Below are 19,127 nucleotides of genomic sequence, written 5' to 3'. Positions count from 1 at the left end.
TGAAGAACACAACAACCCTCTCCATGAGCATGACGCATGAATCACGGGGTGGAGGATGGCTTATATAAAGACAACCGACATCAGCCTCTGCACAGGAGACAAGCTTGAGCAGGCCTATGAAACGTCAGATCACACCATTGCCCACATTGATGAGCAACGGGCCGGAACTATATTAAAACGATGGAAAGAGGCAGTATCTCCACCGTCGCACAGACCATCCCTATGCCTGTTGTGCACCAGCTCAGCTGCTCCATAGATGGTCCCCAATGTCATGGTAATATGGACGGACAGGGGACCGGGACTTCCAAAGTCTTTCTGGCTTACAAAAACGCTTCACAGCATCTGAGTTCATCGGGAATCAAAGCAGGCTTGGGGATACTTAAAGTGGCTTCGTCTCAGTGGAAACAGGAGAAGAAGACGCGCTCTGTGGCACCTGTTAGGCAACTTTCCACCACCAACAGCAGCCACCCATGCAAGAGATCCCCCCTGGATCAGCTGGCAGCTCTGGTTCTGCACGGTAAAAACCGGCAGCGCCAGATTGGCCACGAGCAAGCACCGACCAAGCCACAGAACTGTAAGCGCATTGTGGTTCTTGGTGCGCCAAGGGTTGGCAAGACCTCCATCGTTAGAAGATACCTTCGAGAAGGATTCATAGAGGAGTACAATCCGACCTCCGAGGATTTCCTCCGTAAAATGTTTCGCATTCGTGGAGAGAGCTACCAAATTGACGTTCTGGACGCGTCCAGGGAAAGGGATTTCCCAGCCAAGCGGCGGCTATCTATCCTCACTGGTGGGGGTTATAATCGCTGTACAGCCAAAAGTTTACATTTCTTTTCAGTTTCTATGTTTTTCACAACAGGCGAAACATTGCAGTTTTCTTGTGCATGCGTAATTCTATCTCTGGCATCCATAATTATTATCCAACTAATTAATTGTTTACTTTCTTTAATGCAGGAGACATTTTTCTTCTTGTATTCAGTCTCGATGACCGGAGCTCTTTCGAAGAGTTGTGTGCCCTACGAAAGGAGATTCTGGCCGCTAAATCCAAGCTCAACTCTGTGCCAGAGCATTGCGCACAGCCGCAGATTCCTCTGGTGGTCTGCGCCAACAAGGTGGATCTCCTGGAGTCAGAGAGAGGAATATCTAGGGAAGAGGTGCTCAAAGCCCTCGGTGATGAATGTGCATATTTTGAAACGTCTGCAAAAGAAAGCACGAATCTGGAGAAAGTGTTTGAGACTTTGGCAAAGCGAGGCGGGCTTCCTACTGAAACTGGCCCATCTCAGCACCGCAAACTGTCCATGCGTTCGTATCAGGCAATTCGGACAGGCCGTGTGCCCGGTAGGGTCAGCAAGAGTCTGGCGCGAGATGATGCCTGCGGCGCCCTGTATCCTCTGGCCCGTCGGCCCAGTTTTACCACCGATCTCAAACAAGTCATTGGGCCTCTTACTGCAACAAAGCCAGGAAAAGCACTGGAGAAGTGTCCGATTCAGTGAGAGACAATTAGAGAAGGAGACGAAGTGTATAGAACGGATAAATACAACACATTAAGCACTGATATTCTTTAAATACAAGCCATTATTCCTGTCTATAATCACAAATAAAATGTTGTTTTCAAAATAAAATATGTTTTAATAGCACAATGGCTTGCCTATTAATACACTTACATTGTCTATCTATCTATCTATCTATCTATCTATCTATCTATCTATCTATCTATCTATCTATCTATCTATCTATCTATCTATCTATCTATCTATCTATCTATCTATCTATCTATCTATCTATCTGTCTATCTGTCTATCTGTCTATCTGTCTGTCTGTCTGTCTGTCTGTCTGTCTGTCTGTCTGTCTGTCTGTCTGTCTGTCTGTCTGTCTGTCTGTCTGTCTGTCTGTCTGTCTGTCTATCTATCTATCTATCTATCTATCTATCTATCTATCTATGGTATGAAGGAGAAGGTGGGAGGATGTTGAGTCAGGAAGTTGATTTTTATTGTATGATTATTGCATAACATATATTCAAAAGTGTGTGTCTCTGTGTGTGTGTGTGTGTGTGTGTGTGTGTGTGTGTGTGTGTGTGTGTGTGTGTGTGTGTGTGTGTGTGTGTGTGTGTGTGTGTGTGTGTGTGTGTGGGTGTGTTAACCTTGAGTCATGATTACCAGAAGTTCTCCTCTGGAGTCCCACACATCCTGAAAAATCTGATTTCCACTGCTCTAAATTCATACAGGGATTTTGTATTTTAACAGCATCCCCATTAGCTAATGCAGAACATCAGCTTCTTTTTTCTGGGGTCAACATAAAACATGACTACACAAAAAATACTTACATGCAAAACGACCAAATGACATTTAAATTAAGAAAAAGTTCCTGTATTCAGAACTTCGCATGTTCTTATTCATATACATTAATATTGATGTTAACTCAAACCACAACATGACAACTATAGAATGCTCTCCATTCACTTCACATCAAATATTGTGTGAGAAATCAAAGTTAAAAAGTTCCCTTTTAATGATTGTCACCAGAATATGGCTTAGTGCTATTAAAAGGGCAGCATTCACACATCTAATTTAGTTGTCAACTATGATGTTTCTGTGTGTGTGTGTGTGTCAGTTAATGAAGGTTGCCTGCAGGTACATACATTTTTATTGCCATTGCTTTACATTTACAACAGACCTTATTCCAACCTCTGTTTGAAAAACAGAGTTGCACGGTTTGTTAACACAACATGGACCCGGGTCCCCTAAAAGAAATAATAAAATAAAATAAAAAATCTAAAAAAAAACCTCTCAAAAAAACATGAGAGTGGTTTTTCCATTCAGAGAGCTCTAGCTGGGTGCCGTTATAAAGCAATGTGATATGAAAATGTGAGTCATTATAACAGAAAGCTGCAAAACAACGCCCGCACCATGAGGCAGAGGCTTAGAGAGATTTAGGGATGACAAATGAAACCAATTTTTGGGAGTCAATACAGAACTGTTTGTAGGTACATTATGCATTCAATAACACCTGGAAGGACTTATCATGCTTTCCAGTAAAGGTAATGTTTACTGGATAATGAAATGTTTGAATCAGCCATTTAAGGGACGAGTGGGAGAATTGGTACTTCATACCTGCCGAAGCAACACAGTCTCACTTACTGTGCTGGCTGAAATGCTCATATCAATCAGCTCCATTACAAGTACTTCTAGCAAACATTCATCTGTGTGTTTTATCATCCTTTCCTAAAACTCACCGATGTGTGAAAAGTAAAAGAATTTAATGGAAATAATTTCGTAAAATAAATGATTTAATGTAACGCGGTGTGGCTAATATAAACGGCTGCTTGCTTATATTACTATAGGTGGCTGCTGTCACATGCCAGAAAATTCACATTGCAGGTAAGAGGAGGCCATTATCACCACACACACACACACACACACACACACACACACACACACACACACACACACACACACACACACACACACACACACACACACACACACACACACACACACACACACACACACACACACACACACACACACACACACACACACACACACACACACACACACACACACACTCACACACTCACACACACAAATAGAAATATTGTACATGTGTATACTCTGTGCCCACAGAGAGGATAATAGCTTTGCTTCTGAAACTTCATTCGTTTTTTCTACTTGTCCTTCACTGGAAAATGTGTTGTTCTGCCAAGGCCGCTCACAATCAGAAGCACCCTGTTCTACAAACACAAGGTGTTGATTTTTTTTGTGGATTTTGTAGATGCCATCTAAGTTGGTCAGTGAGCAGAGTTTTGCTCAGGGGGAGGATAAACAGCTTTGTATTCAGCTTATTTAAATGTGCAATAACCTACTTGTTTCTCTAATCTTCTCTTTCACTGATTTAATTTTTTGATTAAATCTTGGACTGGGTTCTAAAGTGATGTTAAAGTAGCCCGCTGAGACACATTGGACTATAGAATAAACTTGAATTGTGTGGCTAGGATGTTTAGATTTTCACGTGAGATAAGGCTAATGAGTCAGAACATCCACTACTGCTTTCATCACATCTTTTTGGACTTACAGCAGGGAATATGAGTGTACACTTTGGAGAGTTCTGTCCGTCAACAGTACAATCAGTGGCTTTTTCACAGCAGCTGCGGTAAAATCATGCAAAGTAGATAAAGACTGAAGGAGGCAGGTGGCTTGTCACGCAGTTAGATGACAGAGAAATGAAACAATATGGTACAAGAACACACGCACAAGCACCTGCCACCAGTTCTGGCTTTTCTTGTTTGTCCTGTTCAGTGGATTGAGGCTATATGCACTGTGTATATGCGCCCTCCACTTTTTGAAATGGCCAATTTTGTCCCCAGCACTTTTTAAAAGTATAATTTATAAATGTTCTGATAATAGAAAATAGCATGCACAAAGAGATGCTATAAACAAGAAAACTGGTTTAGTCTCAATATGTGCAGTTTGGACATGTTAGTAAACTTTTAATAGAACATTTAAAAATTAACATTGCTCCTGCTTGAATGTAAATATTTGACTGTTGGGTGTGTTTATTATTGTTAGGCTATAAAAGGATCTCTCTGCCTGCAAACATACGAGACAGCTGAGAAACACTTGTACAGGTACGTTTATATATGTTTAACTGTGAGTGGAGGGCTTTATCTTCATTGTTTTATTATATAACTGCACACATTATCCATCGTTTATCTGAACATTTATTTTTGAAATATTCAATTGCTACCTGATTTGAAACAATTCATTTTGCGATTTGTTTTTGTTTTGTTAGATTTTCTCCAGAGGTCACTGTAACGAAGAGATGTTGGGAGGAAAAGCTTTCGTTACAGGCCTGCTTGTGCTGGTTACTTTATGTGGTCAAACTGCTCACTGCAAAAATCCATCCAAAGGTACGTGATCTTAAAGGCAACAGTGTGGCAGGTGTGGTATGAGAAGAGGGTCAACATATGGAGCTGTAAAACTGATACAATACTGTATGGTATAGGTGGTCAGACACCACAAATAACAGTGGCTGAATCCGAGTGTAAGAAACTGCATCCAATACTTAAACTTGTGTTCTTTCTTATTACCAACAGGAAGCAAAGACACTGTATGCAAAAAGAAGTCAGACTCTAAAGAAAGTCTATGAGAATATGACTCTAGTTCTCAATATATTACCTAAGTGAACCTTTTCCTGACATGGTTATGGTCTCTATTACTAGTTTCAATTCATTTTCAATAGAGCATGACGTTCATTTTGTATGTCATGGGACCATTTTGAATACAATATACAAAGCAGTATGCTTCAGGGAGTGGCTACCTTGTGATTCACAGGTTAATACCACACAATGTTTACTTGGTTGGGTGCTCTCCGTGTTTTCACACGTATTTCAGCATACAATTGTATTGAGTTCGACTGTCTGATGGCCTTTCTGGTTTACAAAAAACAATATGGCAACAGCCAAATGCCAAATTAGAAGATTCCAAACTGTATTCCACAAACCAATGCATGACAACTTCCACTTACAGTCGATGAGCCTTCAACAAAAAACGTACTTTAACTTACTGTTTTTTCACACTTAAATTTTCTTAATTGTCCACAGGTTCAACACAACTGGAAGACCTGAGAATTGTTCTTGTTGGAAAAACTGGATCAGGAAAAAGTGCTTCTGGAAACACCATCCTTGGAAATCCAAATGCCTTTAAAAAGGATATGTCTCCTGAGTCTGTTACTAACGGCTGTCACAAAGAAGAGTCTAATGATGGTGAGAGGAAAATTGTTGTCATCGACAGTCCAGGACTTTTTGATACTCAGAAAACAGAAGCCGTTGTGAAAGGAATAATTGAAGGTTGTATTGAGCAGTCAGTTCCTGGACCCCATGCTTTTCTGTTAGTGATCAGTCTGAAGGCTAGATTCACTGATGAGGAGAAGGCAACTGTGAAATGGATCCAGGATAATTTTGGTTCAGATTCTTGTATGTATACCATAGTTCTGTTTACACACGCTGACTTGCTAGAGGATAAATCAGTGGACCAATATGTCTCAGAGAGCATACATCTAAAAAGACTGATAGACCAGTGTGGAGGAAGGTATCATTCAGTCATGAATAACAAAATAGGAAACAGAATCCAGGTCAAAACACTACTAGAGAAGATAAACAAAATGGTGGAGTTTAATGGAGGAAAGCACTATGACAACGAGATGTACCAGAAAGCCCAGGCGAAACTTCATGAGGAGGAAAGGAAAAGAAAGGAAGAAAGGATATATGCGTGCGCAAAGCTGACTCTTCTTTCCTTGATACCTATTGCGTTAGGACCTTTCTTACCCACAGTGGCTCTCCAGTATGGGGCTGGTATTGTAAGTACAGTACTTGGATCATATGCAGCCTATAATTGCACTACATAAAGTTAAGGAGCCCTTGGGGAGCCTGTGATGAATACAAATATGGAAAAAGCTACGAATAATGGACAAGCCTCTACTTAAAATTCTGTTACATTCATTTTGAACTGAAAATTCAGGCTGCATGCTTTGCTTATGAGTGGAATTAGGAATATGCTGTCGCACTCATTAGTCTGTCTAAATATTATTTTGGCTATGTAAGACGGACAAGAGACATGCAACAAATCTGGACTAGGAGGAAGTTGCCTGGCAACAGAGGCTCTAGGAAGTTAGTGTTTCCAGCTAATGTCTTCCTCAACAGGCTTTATGTCGACTATATATTTATAGGCGGTGGTGGCGAAGTCCATAGGGGCTTGGCCTGGGAACTGGAAGGTCACCAGTTCAAGTCCCCGAAAGACCAAGTGCCACCGTGGTGTCCCTGAGCAAGACACTGGTTACCTACACTGCTCCCCGGGCGCCGTACATAATGGCAGCCCACTGCTCCTAACACTAGGATGGGTCAAATGCAGAGACCGCATTTCGTTGTCCTAGTACTTGTACTCTGTGCAATGACAATAAAGTTTAATCTTATTATCTTATCTTATCTTATATCTACAACTAAAAATGTTCTTACAGTAAATGTATAGTGTTCACTACACATGTATAGTTTCTATTTGTTTTTGAGATCAATGATTGATTTGGTTTTTTTTTGAGAAAGTGTGTATGGCAAAAGGAACCAAATAAAGCCCTGCTTTGACTTTATTGTTTTTTATATATTTGTTTTCTTTATTGGTTTCGTTATGTAATCTGACACACACACACACACACACACACACACACACACACACACACACACACACACACACACACACACACACACACACACACACACACACACACACACACACACACACACACGCACACACAAGCACACTTTTCTGTGACATGACCCTATATGCTGTTCCTCTTGCCACCAGTGGATGGCTCCCTTCTCCTTTATCCTTGTAGGTGGATGCACACTTTTAGTGCACTAAAGAAAAACAATATGGGGGCAGAAGAAGTAATAATTGCTAAGCATTAAACTCGTACAGTAATTGCTTTTACTAATAATCATTTTAACAAAATCTCAAGATGAAATGCATGCTTTATATTGTGATTTTAATCATTCTTTAATAAAGTCTGAAATGATGCTTATACTTCCCCCGGCATTCACTGTTGATTTGATATCAGGTTTCATTTAGACCCAGGAAACCAAATACCAAACTATTCGTGTCTTTTATGTATTATTGATAACTGAGATTTGAAAAGGTTATCATCTTCTGGTAGCTTGTATATATTTTTGATGGGGGAAAATGAACAGTAGAAGAATTGATTGTCTGGTGTTCTCTTAAGTTCTTTACTTTTAAACAACCAGATCTCATTAGGGGTGGTTTACCCATACATTTATTAGTAAATATATCTTCAATGCTGTTCTTTTTTAGTAGTAAAACCTTCCAAAATAACTAACTATAATGTAACTAAATACATATACTCAAGTAGTGGGATACTTGTACATTAAATGAGTGTTTCCGTTTTCTGCTACGTCATTCTTCTATCCTACTAAATCTCAGAGGGAAATATCTGACTTTTGCTGAACTACATTTATCTGCCAGCTTTACGTAAAAAATGCACAATATAATGCAGTTCTTTTTTAATAGCTTTGAATCATTAAAATGCTCTGATATGTTTTCAATATTGATAAAAGTTAAATACATTTTGCCAATTACAACACTATTCTTTTACTTTAATATTATTTTTAAACCAGGACTTTACCTGTAATGGTGTATTTTTAGGCTATGGAATTTGTACTTAAGGAAAGGATCTGAGTACTTCTTCCACCACTGTCTAAAACATACCCAAACACAAACTGCTCAGTGTATTCACAGAGCCGTAGACAGCCTATTTGGGGATGCACTTTTTCAGATGTAAACTGAAGACAATAGAAGGAAATAGGAAGCCCCCTGTGCAAAAGGCAGGCTTGCTTACAGAAGTTTCCCAGAAAATCAATGTCTGAAGTCAAACCAAGGAGCTTGTCTCAGTTCACAACTCAGGCCTGGAACAACACATTTGGCCACCTGGGAACTGGAAAAAGTGAATTTGAAGTGATGGCTGAAGGTAAGACAACATATCTGACCTATGTTAAAAAGAAACAACATTGATATTTGATCACTGTAAGATGTAACACTGACTGTGATACTGTGGATCTGGAAAGAGTACAAAAGGGAAATCGTAAAAACTTAGACCTTGATAATGATGTCAGTGACTAAAAGCGGAATTTGTTTTTGTCTCAATGGTATAATTTCCTATCACAGCAATACCACTGCGAGAAAAGAAGCAGAAAACCCTTCCTCGAGCTGATGGGTGTGGTCTGAACAGCTTTGAAGGTATGCTCATTCATTGTCTTGTTTTGTTCTGTCTGAGAGGATTCATTTTAGCTGCAGTATCACAATTAGCCAAATACGGAAAAGTGGGGTTCAGAAATCTTGTTAACATTGAGACCAGCTTAGAGCATTTTATTGTCCAGTTCCTCATTTATTTTACTGTTTTTAATGGTTAACAACTTCTTCTGTCATTTGGAATTACATTTTTTGCCCATTGATAGCTCAAATCCAGCTCTTTTACCATAGTTTAAAACCGTGTTTGCTAGCTTGCAGCATTCATTTCCCTAATGTTGCTGGCCCGTATGCTTGAGTATTTTGCAAATTGATGGAGCCCAAATGTCAATCTATAAGGTACAGGTTATGTGCGACCTCACGTGCATCCACAATACTAAAAACGTTGTGGTCCTAGGGGCCAAATCTTTACTATACTAGAGGGAGATGCACCTCATTCAAAGAGGTCATTCACAACCATTGTAACCCAAATTGTGCCCAATAACCAAAACACTCATGCTGACTAATGTGCCAGGTAAACACATAAACTAAACATTTTCAATTGGCTAAACATAAATTCTGCTGTTCCAGCTCTGGAACTTTCTGGAGGATTGCGGATTGTCCTGGTGGGCAAGACTGGATCGGGCAAGAGTGCGACAGGAAACACCATCCTTGGGAGAGCTGCCTTCAAAGAAGACCCGAGCCCTGTATCAGTGACCAAACACTGCGAGACACAGAGCGGGGAAGTGGATGGGACTGTGGTCCAGGTGATTGACACTCCAGGTCTGTTTGATACAGGCATCTCAGAGGAAGAATTAAAAACCAGAATAGAGGAATGCGTCACGATGTCAGTGCCCGGCCCTCATGCCTTCCTACTTGTGATCAGGCTGGGAGTAAGGTTCACCGAGGAGGAACGAAACGCTGTGAAGTGGATCCAAGACAACTTTGGGGACGATGCCTCCATGTACACTATCATGATGTTTACATGCAAAGATCAGGCCAAAGCTGACAATGCTCTAAAGGAGTGCAAAGAGCTGCGGAGACTCTCTATTACGTTTGGACGCCGGTACCATGCCTTTAACAACAAAGACCCGCAGGACCAAGTACAGGTCATAGAGCTGATTACCATGATCAAGGAAATGATCCAAGAAAATGGGGGGAAACACTACACCAATGAGATGTATGAGAAAGCCCAGAGGAAGCTGAGGGAGGAGGAGGAGCGGAAGATACAAGAGGAGGAAGAGAAGAAGGAGGAGGAGAGGAAAATATGGGATGCAGAGAGGGAGGAGGAAGAGAAACAGAGAGAAAAGGAGAAGAAGGTTAAAAGGAAGAATATACGCGTGGCCTCGGCTGCTGCTGTTGTGCTGGTGTTAGCGGGGGCGGTTATAGCCGTGGGAGCCGAAACCACGGTGGCTTTGGCTCTCGGCGCTCCTGTGCTCCTGCTGGGAGTGTTATGTGGTTTAGCTGCTTTTTGTATCTGGAAGGGCATAAAATGCAAAGCTAAAGCAAATGTTCCGGTATAGGTTAGTGACATCTACTCTAGGTGACATACAGAAGAAGTATACTGCACTCATAACTGTTAAAACTAATCTGTGAATGGTGTTATGGTATTTTTCTGCATTCCTCTTCTAGGATTATCAAGTTTGGACACAACATTGCTATAAGAGAAGTATGTGAATTTAATGCTGGCAGTAAACAAACGGTATGACATGCAATACTTGTTTTCTTCTCTCTGTTTTCTTTCCTCTCATTTATCGTTTGGAGCTTATATATGTCCAAAGTTATACTTGAACAACTTTAATAAATATGTTTGAATGTTTTGACGTGTTCTCTATAGATCTCATAACGTTTGTAAGTACATTGTGCATGATTTCATAACTTATGGGATAATAAAATGTTCATGCAGGTAAATAATTGTTACTTATTTAAAGTGTGATGTGCCGTGTCCATTGTTTTATTATTATTAACATTATGAGCTCACTTCCCTGAAGGAAATGAGAGACAATGGTCAACATCCGCTGGCCGATCACATTTCACTGAGGGAGCATTCTTAACAGAAACAGCTCTGACAATAACATACCAACAACATGGTGAATTTAGACTGTTCAACCCTTGTCTGCATCAAATGAGGGTGTTGTGTCATTTACCATGTATGAGGAAGATAATGGATGCACATAACAGGTAACACAATTCAGGATGACAAATCTTTATCTAGATTTGTTTTACAGGTTCCAGCAAGGAATTTACAAAAAATATTTTCGCAAGTTTATTTGTCCAAGTTGAGTAGTGCATTTGGTTTGTCTATTTTTATTGTTTAATCTTTTTTTACCCAATACATGATCTTTGTGCTGCCGTATCAAAGACAAACACATTTCCTCTTTTTTCTTTGGCTAATAAAAGCCATGTTTTGAAAGATGCAAAATCAGTGAAAGTAATGAGGTTTAACTCATTCCTGTACTTTCCATTATATCGTTACCAAAACACACAACATTCAAATTGTGTGACAATGGTATTTTCAATTTTTTTAAACACTAAAGCCGATGAAAAATCACTGAAAATAATGCATATGAAACTAACATTTTCAAAATAGCAATCAAAAAGAGTGACATTATTTTTCTTTAAGTGATGTTTATTAATATTACTGATTTATACATGTAAACTTTACATTTGATCATGTGTAAAATATGGAGCTGTTGCATTATTACATGATAATACATGATATCATTTATAGGTTAGACACCCACAATATACAATGAATGTGAAAAAGTGGTTACTGATTATATATACTGACATAATATATATAGTTTTTCGTATTTTCTCAACAATGACCTTACAAGTTTGCTTGAAGGATCATGGCTTGACATCTGTTGTTTTAGGTTTCATCCACCACCCAATGGCTTTAGAAATTCCTGCAGCTGCTGCTAAAGGAGCAGCGGCTCCGTGGGCATTGACAGCAGTGGTGACTACTGCTCCCACAATCAACTTATGACTCAAAGTGTCCATAGTATTTGCCCACTTGCTCCACCATTCCTTGGAATTCTTCTTTCTCTGGGCCTCTTCGTACATGCTCATGGTATAAGGCTGGTAACCATTCAACTGCACCAACTTGTCTATCTTTTCAAACAGATCAGCCACCTGGGTCAGATTTTCCATGCATTTATTTTCGAACACACTGTACCAAGGTGTACAGACACTGATGCACTCTTTTAGCTCAGGGTTTTGGTTTATATAAGTCTCAATGGAGTTCTCCTTTAAATCATCCCCCCTGGTGAAAAGCACCAGTGTGTGTTTGGAGGCTTCCTCACCAAAGTTGTCTCTGAACCACTTGATGGCAGACTTCTCCTCTTCTGTGAACCTCACATCCAGTCTGAGCACCAGCAGGAACACATGTGGTCCTGGCTCAGTCAGTGTGAGACTTTCTTCTATTTCACTTTTAAACTGCTCTTCGTTAATCGATTTGTCCAAGACACCAGGAGTGTCCACCACAGTCACGGTTCTTTTATCAAAGAAGCCAGACACTTTTTTAGATGTCTGGGTCACAGAGGATGGAGAAGCCTCTGAGGGGAACACATCTTTTTCCAGGATGGTATTCCCAGATGCACTCTTTCCTGATCCAGTCTTCCCCAGCAGGACGATCCTTAGGTCAGGTTCTGGGGAAAAAAACAAAAAGAGGCAGTTTGAATTTTGAGTTTTGATTTAGAATAAGGAGTACAACAGCTTGCATATGCCTAGACACAAGTAAAGACACTTACCTTCACTTGACATTAAACCCATCTTGTTGTATAGAGGCTGAAAAACCACCCAGAATCAACATTTATACCAACATATCTACCAGTGTTGTCCAGCCTTTATTTTCAGACAACAAGCTGCATTGCTGTGTGTTAGTCATTGCTCCCTCCCTCTCCCCTATCTCCCTCCCTCTCCCTCCCTTAGTAGTTTCCAGTGAAGTAAACTCTCTGCCTAACTTTCTCTACCATACGGTTTCCCTGGAAAGTGAAACTTTCAGAAATCGGTTGGTGTTAAAACATTTTAAAATAGTTTAGACATCTTAAATGCTAAAGCATGTTACACCCTAATCTGAGTTTTGTCACCACCTCTTAAAGGACACGTGGCATTGTCTCATTCACATTCTGGATTTCATGAGTAGTGTACCCTTCATTGAAAAAAGTGTAGCAACTTTTTTGGTTACAACTTCCTGGTTAAAAATCAACACAAAAAGCGGTTTAATGTTCCTTGGAACTACTTGGTACTCAAGAAAAAGCATATGAAAGAGTTGAGATTGACCTTGGGGGATTACAATGAAAGAATGAGCAGCAGAGAGTGGTATGCCTGTATTCAAGTATTACCAGTTTTTCCACTTTGAGATTTGTTTTTAACATGGCTTTGGTTCTGTTCACAGTAATATCTTTCCAAAACAAATATTGAATGTTGTAGTGTTTACATTGATCAACTTTAATAAAACCATAACAAATCTTAAAAGCATTTTGGCAGCTCTTAACACACTTTTAATTGTGCTTACAGAGTAAGAGAATGTTCAAAAAACCTTGTGACCTTTCATTTAAAACAAACCAGGTAGATCATCATATAACTTGTAATGGTTAATGAGTGTTCTCTTAATATCACCTGGACCTTGGCCTTGAGACTGATGGGTAATAAATGCGGTTTTATGTACACTGAAGTTCATGTTTTTCAGTTAGCATTGTCCCATAAGAGATTTGAGGGTTTTTTTACATACAGTAAGACCCAAAGTGAGTCAGTTTCTTATCCAATCACCCAGACTTGGTTTATGGAAAATAAACAACAGTGTGGAGCCCTGGAAAATGTTGTGAGAATGTTTGTTTACACAATGGGGAATTATTTGGAAGAAAGATGTTTTTTTTTTTTACAAAATCAAACAACAGTTTCAAAAGTTAAACCCACATTGTTTTATTTCATTAATAATAGTAAAACATTCACAAGGAAGAATAGTGTTTTCAATGCAAAAACATTTTCAGGATAAGAGTGTACAGGATCAATATGAGATCGATCATTCACGGTTTTTATATCGTTCAACGCAGGTTGTGTTTAATATTTATGATTGTACATTAATAATAATAATAATAATAGTAAAGCTTTATTTATATAGCAATTGTCATACAGCACATGCAGCCCAAAGTGTTTAAGAATATGGCACACATCACAAGTTAAAAACTGTTTAAAATTGTATTAGGCAATGCAAGTTTTGCTCACTAATTAAATAAGGCATTAAATGGAATGACTTCACAAGGTTGCTTAAAGCTACTGCAGTACGAGGTAAAGCTATTTTGTGTTGCTCTGACTGCAGTTTGAAGGTGGCAGCACAGCTGGTTCTGGTACCTGTATGAAATCCCCTGCCTCAGCCCAAATCAAACCCGTATGCACCAATGACAAGCATTCAGAATAATAATAATTGATGGTCTTGTTTACTATGTGGGTCATATAGAGGCATCATCTATGGTATTACACAAAGACCAGTTCAAAGTTCCTCGTAGTAACTTTAAAGGATCATGGCTTGACATGACTCAGTTGTCTTTTTTAGGTTTCACCCACCACCCAAGGCCTTTGAATATTGCTGAACCTGCGCCAAATAACACTGGTTTTGTGGCTTCAACTATGATTTCCTCTGCAAACGCAGCACCACCAGCAGCAGGAACTGCTGTCAATGTTGCTGCGGCTAACAAATTATTACCACAATTGTTTAAACGGTTTCCCCACTTGCTCCACCATTCCTCTGAATTTTTCTTTCTCTGGGCCTCTTTGTACATGCTCATGGTATAAGGCTGGTAACCATTCAACTGCACCATCTTGTCTATCTTTTCAAACAGATCCGCCACTTGAGTGCGATTATCCATGCATTTATTTTCGAACACACTGTACCAAGGTGTAAACCCAATGCACTTTTTGAGTTCAGGCCCCTCGAATAAAAAAGTCTCAATGGACTTCTCCTTTAAATCATCCCCCCTGGTGAAAAGCACCAGTGTGTGTTTGGAGGCTTCCTCACCAAAGTTGTCTCTGAACCACCTGATGGCAGATTTATCCTCTTCTGTGAACCTCACATCCAGTCTGAGCACCAGCAGAAACACATGTGGTCCTGGCTCAGTCAGTGTGAGACTTTCTTCTATTTCACTTTTAAACTGCTCTTCGTTCATCGATTTGTCCAAGACACCAGGAGTGTCCACCACAGACACGGTTCTTTTATCAAAGAAGCCAGATGCTTTTTTAGATGTCTGGGTCACAGAGGATGGAGAAGCCTCTGAGGTGAACACATCTTTTTTTTCCAGGATGGTATTCCCAGATGCACTCTTTCCTGATCCAGTTTTCCCCAGCAGGACGATCCTTAGGTCAGGTTCTGGGGAAAAAATCAAAAAGAGGCAGTTGCTTTGAATTCTTTGGTTTTACACCAGCTCACATACGGAGCACAAAAGCCTGCATATATGCTTAAACACAAGTAAAGACACTCACCCTCTAATGAGCTTGAATCCATCTTGTTGTAGTGGAAGAAAACACAGCTGGAAACTGACTTTGCCTTTCTCAATCTTCGTTTCCTGATCAGTGTGCCTGTACTTATTTGTGCTGGGTTACTCCTACTTCCTCCCTCTCTTTAACTCTTTAATGATTTCCCAGTAAGTGAAACTTAAACTGCCAGAAAACTTAGATGGTGACTGCATGCCAAAGGAACAATCCCCTCATTAGCATGCACTCTTAAAGGAGTTATGTTTTTGTCCCTCCATGCTTCATAATGAAATATCTTTAAATCAGACAAAGATTTTAAACTACAATAGAATCAGCCAGTGTTACATTTTTGTGAGGCCAAAGGGGAAAGACAAATACAATTTGACCCAGACATTGCTGCCTGCTTGATGTATGGTCAGGTATTTTATTGCACAGCTAATCAACAACCTCTTTCAGCAATAGACAAAATGCTAATAATAGGCACTCTGCACCCAAGCGCCTGGAAGGGAGGGATGTAAAGGCAGGAGTCTGAGTTGTAGCAGTCTCTCTAATGCCATCTAGTGTCTCTATATAGCAAGTTTTCATTTACCCACCTGCATGAAATCAACAACCAAAGTGCTAGTTAATAAAGTCATGAGGGTAAATACATGTTCTTCAGTATTATTGATAGTTTTGTACAATAAACAAACATTGTTTTTTTCCATGTTCTGCTTGTCGGGTCTCCGATCTCTTCCTCGGCTCCCTCCATCGCTTCAATATGGCCCCTCCAACTCCAAGATATGACAACATGTTAGCAATCAACAGTGTCTGTAACAAAGTGTCCTTGTGCGGTCCCTTTTTTTGCATAATTAGCTGTGTGTGTTCAGTGTGTGAGTGTGTGTGTGTGTGTGTGTGTGTGTGTGTGTGTGTGTGTGTGTGTGTGTGTGTGTGTGTGTGTGTGGTTAGTATGCAGTATTACACACTGCTGCCCTCCCACACCCCTGTGTATGAGATCCACAGAGACAAGCTGGCCAGTCATAACAGAAGAAAGAAACAACTACTCACATCACACGACTTTACCAGCCAAGAACGACGAAGAATCAACCTGCCCTCTGTGGACATCTGATTGTGTGATTATTGATTGAAAGGTAAGATTTACAGAGTTTAATTTAGCTGTAATTGGGGAAATGAAAAAGACTGATTCAGATGGAGCAAGTTCAATTGTGTTATTCTTAATTACTTTACTGTGACATTCCATAATTATACGTTAATTAAAAAGACAAAAAAAATATCATGCCATTAGTTCAGATCTATAATGACTTGACGGAATACTTCAACCAAACCATAATAATTTGTGTATCAATTACTGACCCTCTGTTAGCTTGAATTTCTGATATAAACTGACGACATACGAAGAATAAAAAAACAACCCATTTTTCAGAAATTCTTGATGAATTGAAGCAAATTGGGGCTGCAAAACTAAATTGTAACATTTGTTGACAAACTCTCTCCAGTTATGTTTTTTTTGCTTTTCAATTCCACTATACATTTAATTTAAAACACTCCAACTCCCCATAGAGACAGGAGTAAAACCATCTTTATAAATTCAAGGTTGCATACACATTTATATAGAAATTATCCTTTTTTTTGGGGGGGGGGGGTATTCCTTTAATGTGTTCATTTAAAATGTGCTTCCATGAATTTAATGTATTGAAAACTGTCATCTAAAAACAGGTGTTGAACAAGAAACTGAGGAGAAGAAGGGGCTCATTCCAACAACTCACAGTCACTGGACATTTCACTGATTGAATAAACTCTGTGAAGACTTGACTTTCCTCTACTGAGTGCTCAGCAGCATTGTAGTAAGAAACACTGGACTGAAATTATTCGAAGGAACATTTTTCTTACATTGAAAGCACATTCAAGTGTCTTGCAGCCGCCATGGCATCAACAGGTCTTCAGCTGCTGGGCTTGGTGTTGGCAGTACTGGGCTGGGTCTGCGGGGCATTGGTGTGTGCGGCTCCTCTGTGGCGCGTGTCAGCCTTCGTGGGTGGAGAGCTGGTGATTGCACAGGTGGTGTGGGAGGGACTGTGGATGAACTGCCTGTCTCAATCCACAGGCCAGATCCAGTGCAAGACCTATGACTCCACCCTGGCCCTGCCTGTGACTGCCCAAGCCGCCCGGGGCCTCACTGTTCTCTCCCTGCTCCTCTGCCTCCTGGCCCTCATGCTCGGGGTGGCAGGGGCAAAGTGCACTCACTGCATGGGCGAAGGTAACCAGGCCTCCAAAGTTCGGCTGGGTAAGATAGCAGGGGTGCTCTTCCTGGTGGCTGGCTTGGCGTTCTTGATACCAATCTGTTGGACCGCCCATGCAACCATCCGGGACTTCTACGATCCAAATATCGCAGCGCCTTTTAAGAGAGAGCTGGGCCCGGCACTGTACCTGGGCTGGGGTGCCGGCCTGCTACTCCTGGTGGGGGGCTCTCTGCTGCATTTGGGATCCTCTCAGCAAAGCAGAGGAAGACTGCCTGCTTTTGCTGGACTTCTGAAGGACAACCCAGGTACAAGTGCAGCAGGGGAGGGGAAGCCACAGGAAAAATCTTTTGTATGAGATGGTTTTATTGGACAAGTGAGATACCTTGTCACATGAGATTCAAGAAATGACAAGGTCACCGTCTATTGGAGGGTATTCACCCTGTATAGGCTTTTATATCTTATTAAGCAGTTAAAATGTGAATGTTATTAGTCATTTATTCACTCATTTACATGGAACAAAACAAAGGGTTTCTAGTATAATTTACATTATTCAACAACTTTCTCTGAGGGTAGGAGTTGACATGCATTGTGGGAGTATTTAAATGTTTAGAGCTTTACTAATGTGTGTGACTCACATTTCTTAAATTCCACTCTGCCTCTGTGTGTGTGTGTGTGTGTGTGTGTGTGTGTGTGTGTGTGTGTGTGTGTGTGTGTGTTGTGTATGTGTGGGTGGTCCGTGTACAGAAGGCCAGTGTACACTGTATATCTGCATATGTTGGTGTGTTTACTGAACATACTGTATGTGTAGGCAATGATAGTTATTTACTTTTTATGATTGTTTCTGAGCATTTGGCATTTCTGAGACAAATTTACTTGTCTTGTTTTTATTTTGTATTTAAATGTATTTTATTGTTTAAGTTTATATTCATTTTAACTGGGTTTTGTATAAGTATTTTCACAGTACTCTGTTTTTGATATCAGTTACAACACAGCAATTTTCCTGTATACGTTTAAAAGTTTTTATCAAAACTTGAAATTAGAAATAATTATCAAGTGTTTGTAAAAGTATACAGCATTAGTAGTTTTGTTAACTTAGTTAACTTAAAAATGTGTTTCTGATGTTTAATATCTGGACTTGATGTAGTTTACACATTTTCACCATTATAGCCATGTCTTACATATATTTCAGAGATGTTGCAGGTCTTATAATGTGTAAAGCTTCTACCAGTTGACATAATGATTATTATGTACATGTACTGTGACATTGCATTTTCCAGCCTAATTCTTTGTATTGACTTTAAAACTACTTATGTACAATAAATATAAATGTTTGCTTTTCCCTATGTGGCTTTTCCCATTAGAAGTATATTCACCCTGTCAAGTTGTCAAGGAGTTCTTCTTCTTCTTCGAACTTTATGGTGCCAGAGGAAGGAGACAGAAACATTTCTGCCGAAAGTTTTTCCCTGTCATATTAAAAAAATGTAATACCTATTGTCCAAGTGGAAAAAGGCAAAAGATGCAAAATAGGATCCGCATTTCCCTTAATGAAAATCTAAAATTTATCAGATTATAAAAAACAAAAAAGCAGCATATTAATCATTTATATTTACTATAATTATCTGCTGGGCCAAATCCG

The 19,127-nt window shown here is 39.9% G+C and overlaps 5 protein-coding genes across 5 annotated transcripts; 4 read left to right on the top strand and 1 right to left on the bottom strand.

Moving 5' to 3' along the window:
• The first annotated feature begins 107 nt into the window (after positions 1-107).
• On the top strand, positions 108-1,589 carry rasd2b (RASD family member 2b). Its single transcript, XM_063884257.1, has 2 exons — positions 108-790; positions 955-1,589. Exons 1-2 carry the CDS (start codon positions 181-183, stop codon positions 1,491-1,493), a joined length of 1,149 nt encoding a protein of 382 aa, XP_063740327.1. The 5' UTR covers positions 108-180; the 3' UTR covers positions 1,494-1,589.
• A 2,990-nt stretch (positions 1,590-4,579) lies between these two features.
• Positions 4,580-7,137, top strand: LOC134865202 (GTPase IMAP family member 9-like). Its single transcript, XM_063884664.1, has 3 exons — positions 4,580-4,624; positions 4,789-4,906; positions 5,600-7,137. Exons 2-3 carry the CDS (start codon positions 4,819-4,821, stop codon positions 6,400-6,402), a joined length of 891 nt encoding a protein of 296 aa, XP_063740734.1. The 5' UTR covers positions 4,580-4,624; positions 4,789-4,818; the 3' UTR covers positions 6,403-7,137.
• Positions 7,138-8,380: 1,243 nt separating this feature from the next.
• On the top strand, positions 8,381-10,687 carry LOC134865201 (GTPase IMAP family member 4-like). Its single transcript, XM_063884663.1, has 3 exons — positions 8,381-8,529; positions 8,727-8,798; positions 9,378-10,687. The coding sequence occupies exons 1-3, from the start codon at positions 8,421-8,423 to the stop codon at positions 10,307-10,309; spliced, it is 1,113 nt and encodes a 370-aa protein (XP_063740733.1). The 5' UTR covers positions 8,381-8,420; the 3' UTR covers positions 10,310-10,687.
• A 707-nt stretch (positions 10,688-11,394) lies between these two features.
• On the bottom strand, positions 11,395-15,478 carry LOC134865160 (GTPase IMAP family member 9-like). Its single transcript, XM_063884607.1, has 3 exons — positions 15,267-15,478; positions 14,806-15,153; positions 11,395-12,436 (listed from the first exon to the last, which is right to left on the bottom strand). Exons 1-3 carry the CDS (start codon positions 15,286-15,288, stop codon positions 11,637-11,639), a joined length of 1,170 nt encoding a protein of 389 aa, XP_063740677.1. The 5' UTR covers positions 15,289-15,478; the 3' UTR covers positions 11,395-11,636.
• A 776-nt stretch (positions 15,479-16,254) lies between these two features.
• On the top strand, positions 16,255-18,830 carry LOC134864046 (claudin-9-like). Its single transcript, XM_063882788.1, has 2 exons — positions 16,255-16,384; positions 16,971-18,830. Exon 2 carries the CDS (start codon positions 17,178-17,180, stop codon positions 17,844-17,846), a length of 669 nt encoding a protein of 222 aa, XP_063738858.1. The 5' UTR covers positions 16,255-16,384; positions 16,971-17,177; the 3' UTR covers positions 17,847-18,830.
• Positions 18,831-19,127: the final 297 nt, after the last annotated feature.

The sequence above is a fragment of the Eleginops maclovinus genome, chromosome 5 (assembly GCF_036324505.1).
Source record: "Eleginops maclovinus isolate JMC-PN-2008 ecotype Puerto Natales chromosome 5, JC_Emac_rtc_rv5, whole genome shotgun sequence".
Lineage (NCBI taxonomy): Eukaryota > Metazoa > Chordata > Actinopteri > Perciformes > Eleginopidae > Eleginops > Eleginops maclovinus.
The sequence above is the reverse complement of the archived record's forward strand: the minus strand, read 5'-3'. Positions and strand labels throughout refer to the sequence as shown.

What these genes read in the sequence shown, in the direction of transcription:
- rasd2b (XM_063884257.1), top strand. Translation starts at nt 181, where the DNA reads ATGGAAAGAGGCAGTATCTCCACCGTCGCACAGACCATCCCTATGCCT. An exon ending in GCGGCTATCTATCCTCACTG is followed by an intron (nt 791 to 954) that starts GTGGGGGTTATA and finishes TCTTTAATGCAG; the next exon opens with GAGACATTTTTCTTCTTGTA.
- LOC134865201 (XM_063884663.1), top strand. Translation starts at nt 8,421, where the DNA reads ATGTCTGAAGTCAAACCAAGGAGCTTGTCTCAGTTCACAACTCAGGCC. An exon ending in ATTTGAAGTGATGGCTGAAG is followed by an intron (nt 8,530 to 8,726) that starts GTAAGACAACAT and finishes TTCCTATCACAG; the next exon opens with CAATACCACTGCGAGAAAAG. An exon ending in TGGTCTGAACAGCTTTGAAG is followed by an intron (nt 8,799 to 9,377) that starts GTATGCTCATTC and finishes CTGCTGTTCCAG; the next exon opens with CTCTGGAACTTTCTGGAGGA.
- LOC134864046 (XM_063882788.1), top strand. Translation starts at nt 17,178, where the DNA reads ATGGCATCAACAGGTCTTCAGCTGCTGGGCTTGGTGTTGGCAGTACTG.
- LOC134865160 (XM_063884607.1), bottom strand. Translation starts at nt 15,288, where the DNA reads ATGGATTCAAGCTCATTAGAGG. An exon ending in GGATTCAAGCTCATTAGAGG is followed by an intron (nt 15,154 to 15,266) that starts GTGAGTGTCTTT and finishes TTTTTTCCCCAG; the next exon opens with AACCTGACCTAAGGATCGTC. An exon ending in GTGGTTCAGAGACAACTTTG is followed by an intron (nt 12,437 to 14,805) that starts GTGAGGAAGCCT and finishes TTTTTTCCCCAG; the next exon opens with AACCTGACCTAAGGATCGTC.
- LOC134865202 (XM_063884664.1), top strand. Translation starts at nt 4,819, where the DNA reads ATGTTGGGAGGAAAAGCTTTCGTTACAGGCCTGCTTGTGCTGGTTACT. An exon ending in CTGCAAAAATCCATCCAAAG is followed by an intron (nt 4,907 to 5,599) that starts GTACGTGATCTT and finishes AATTGTCCACAG; the next exon opens with GTTCAACACAACTGGAAGAC.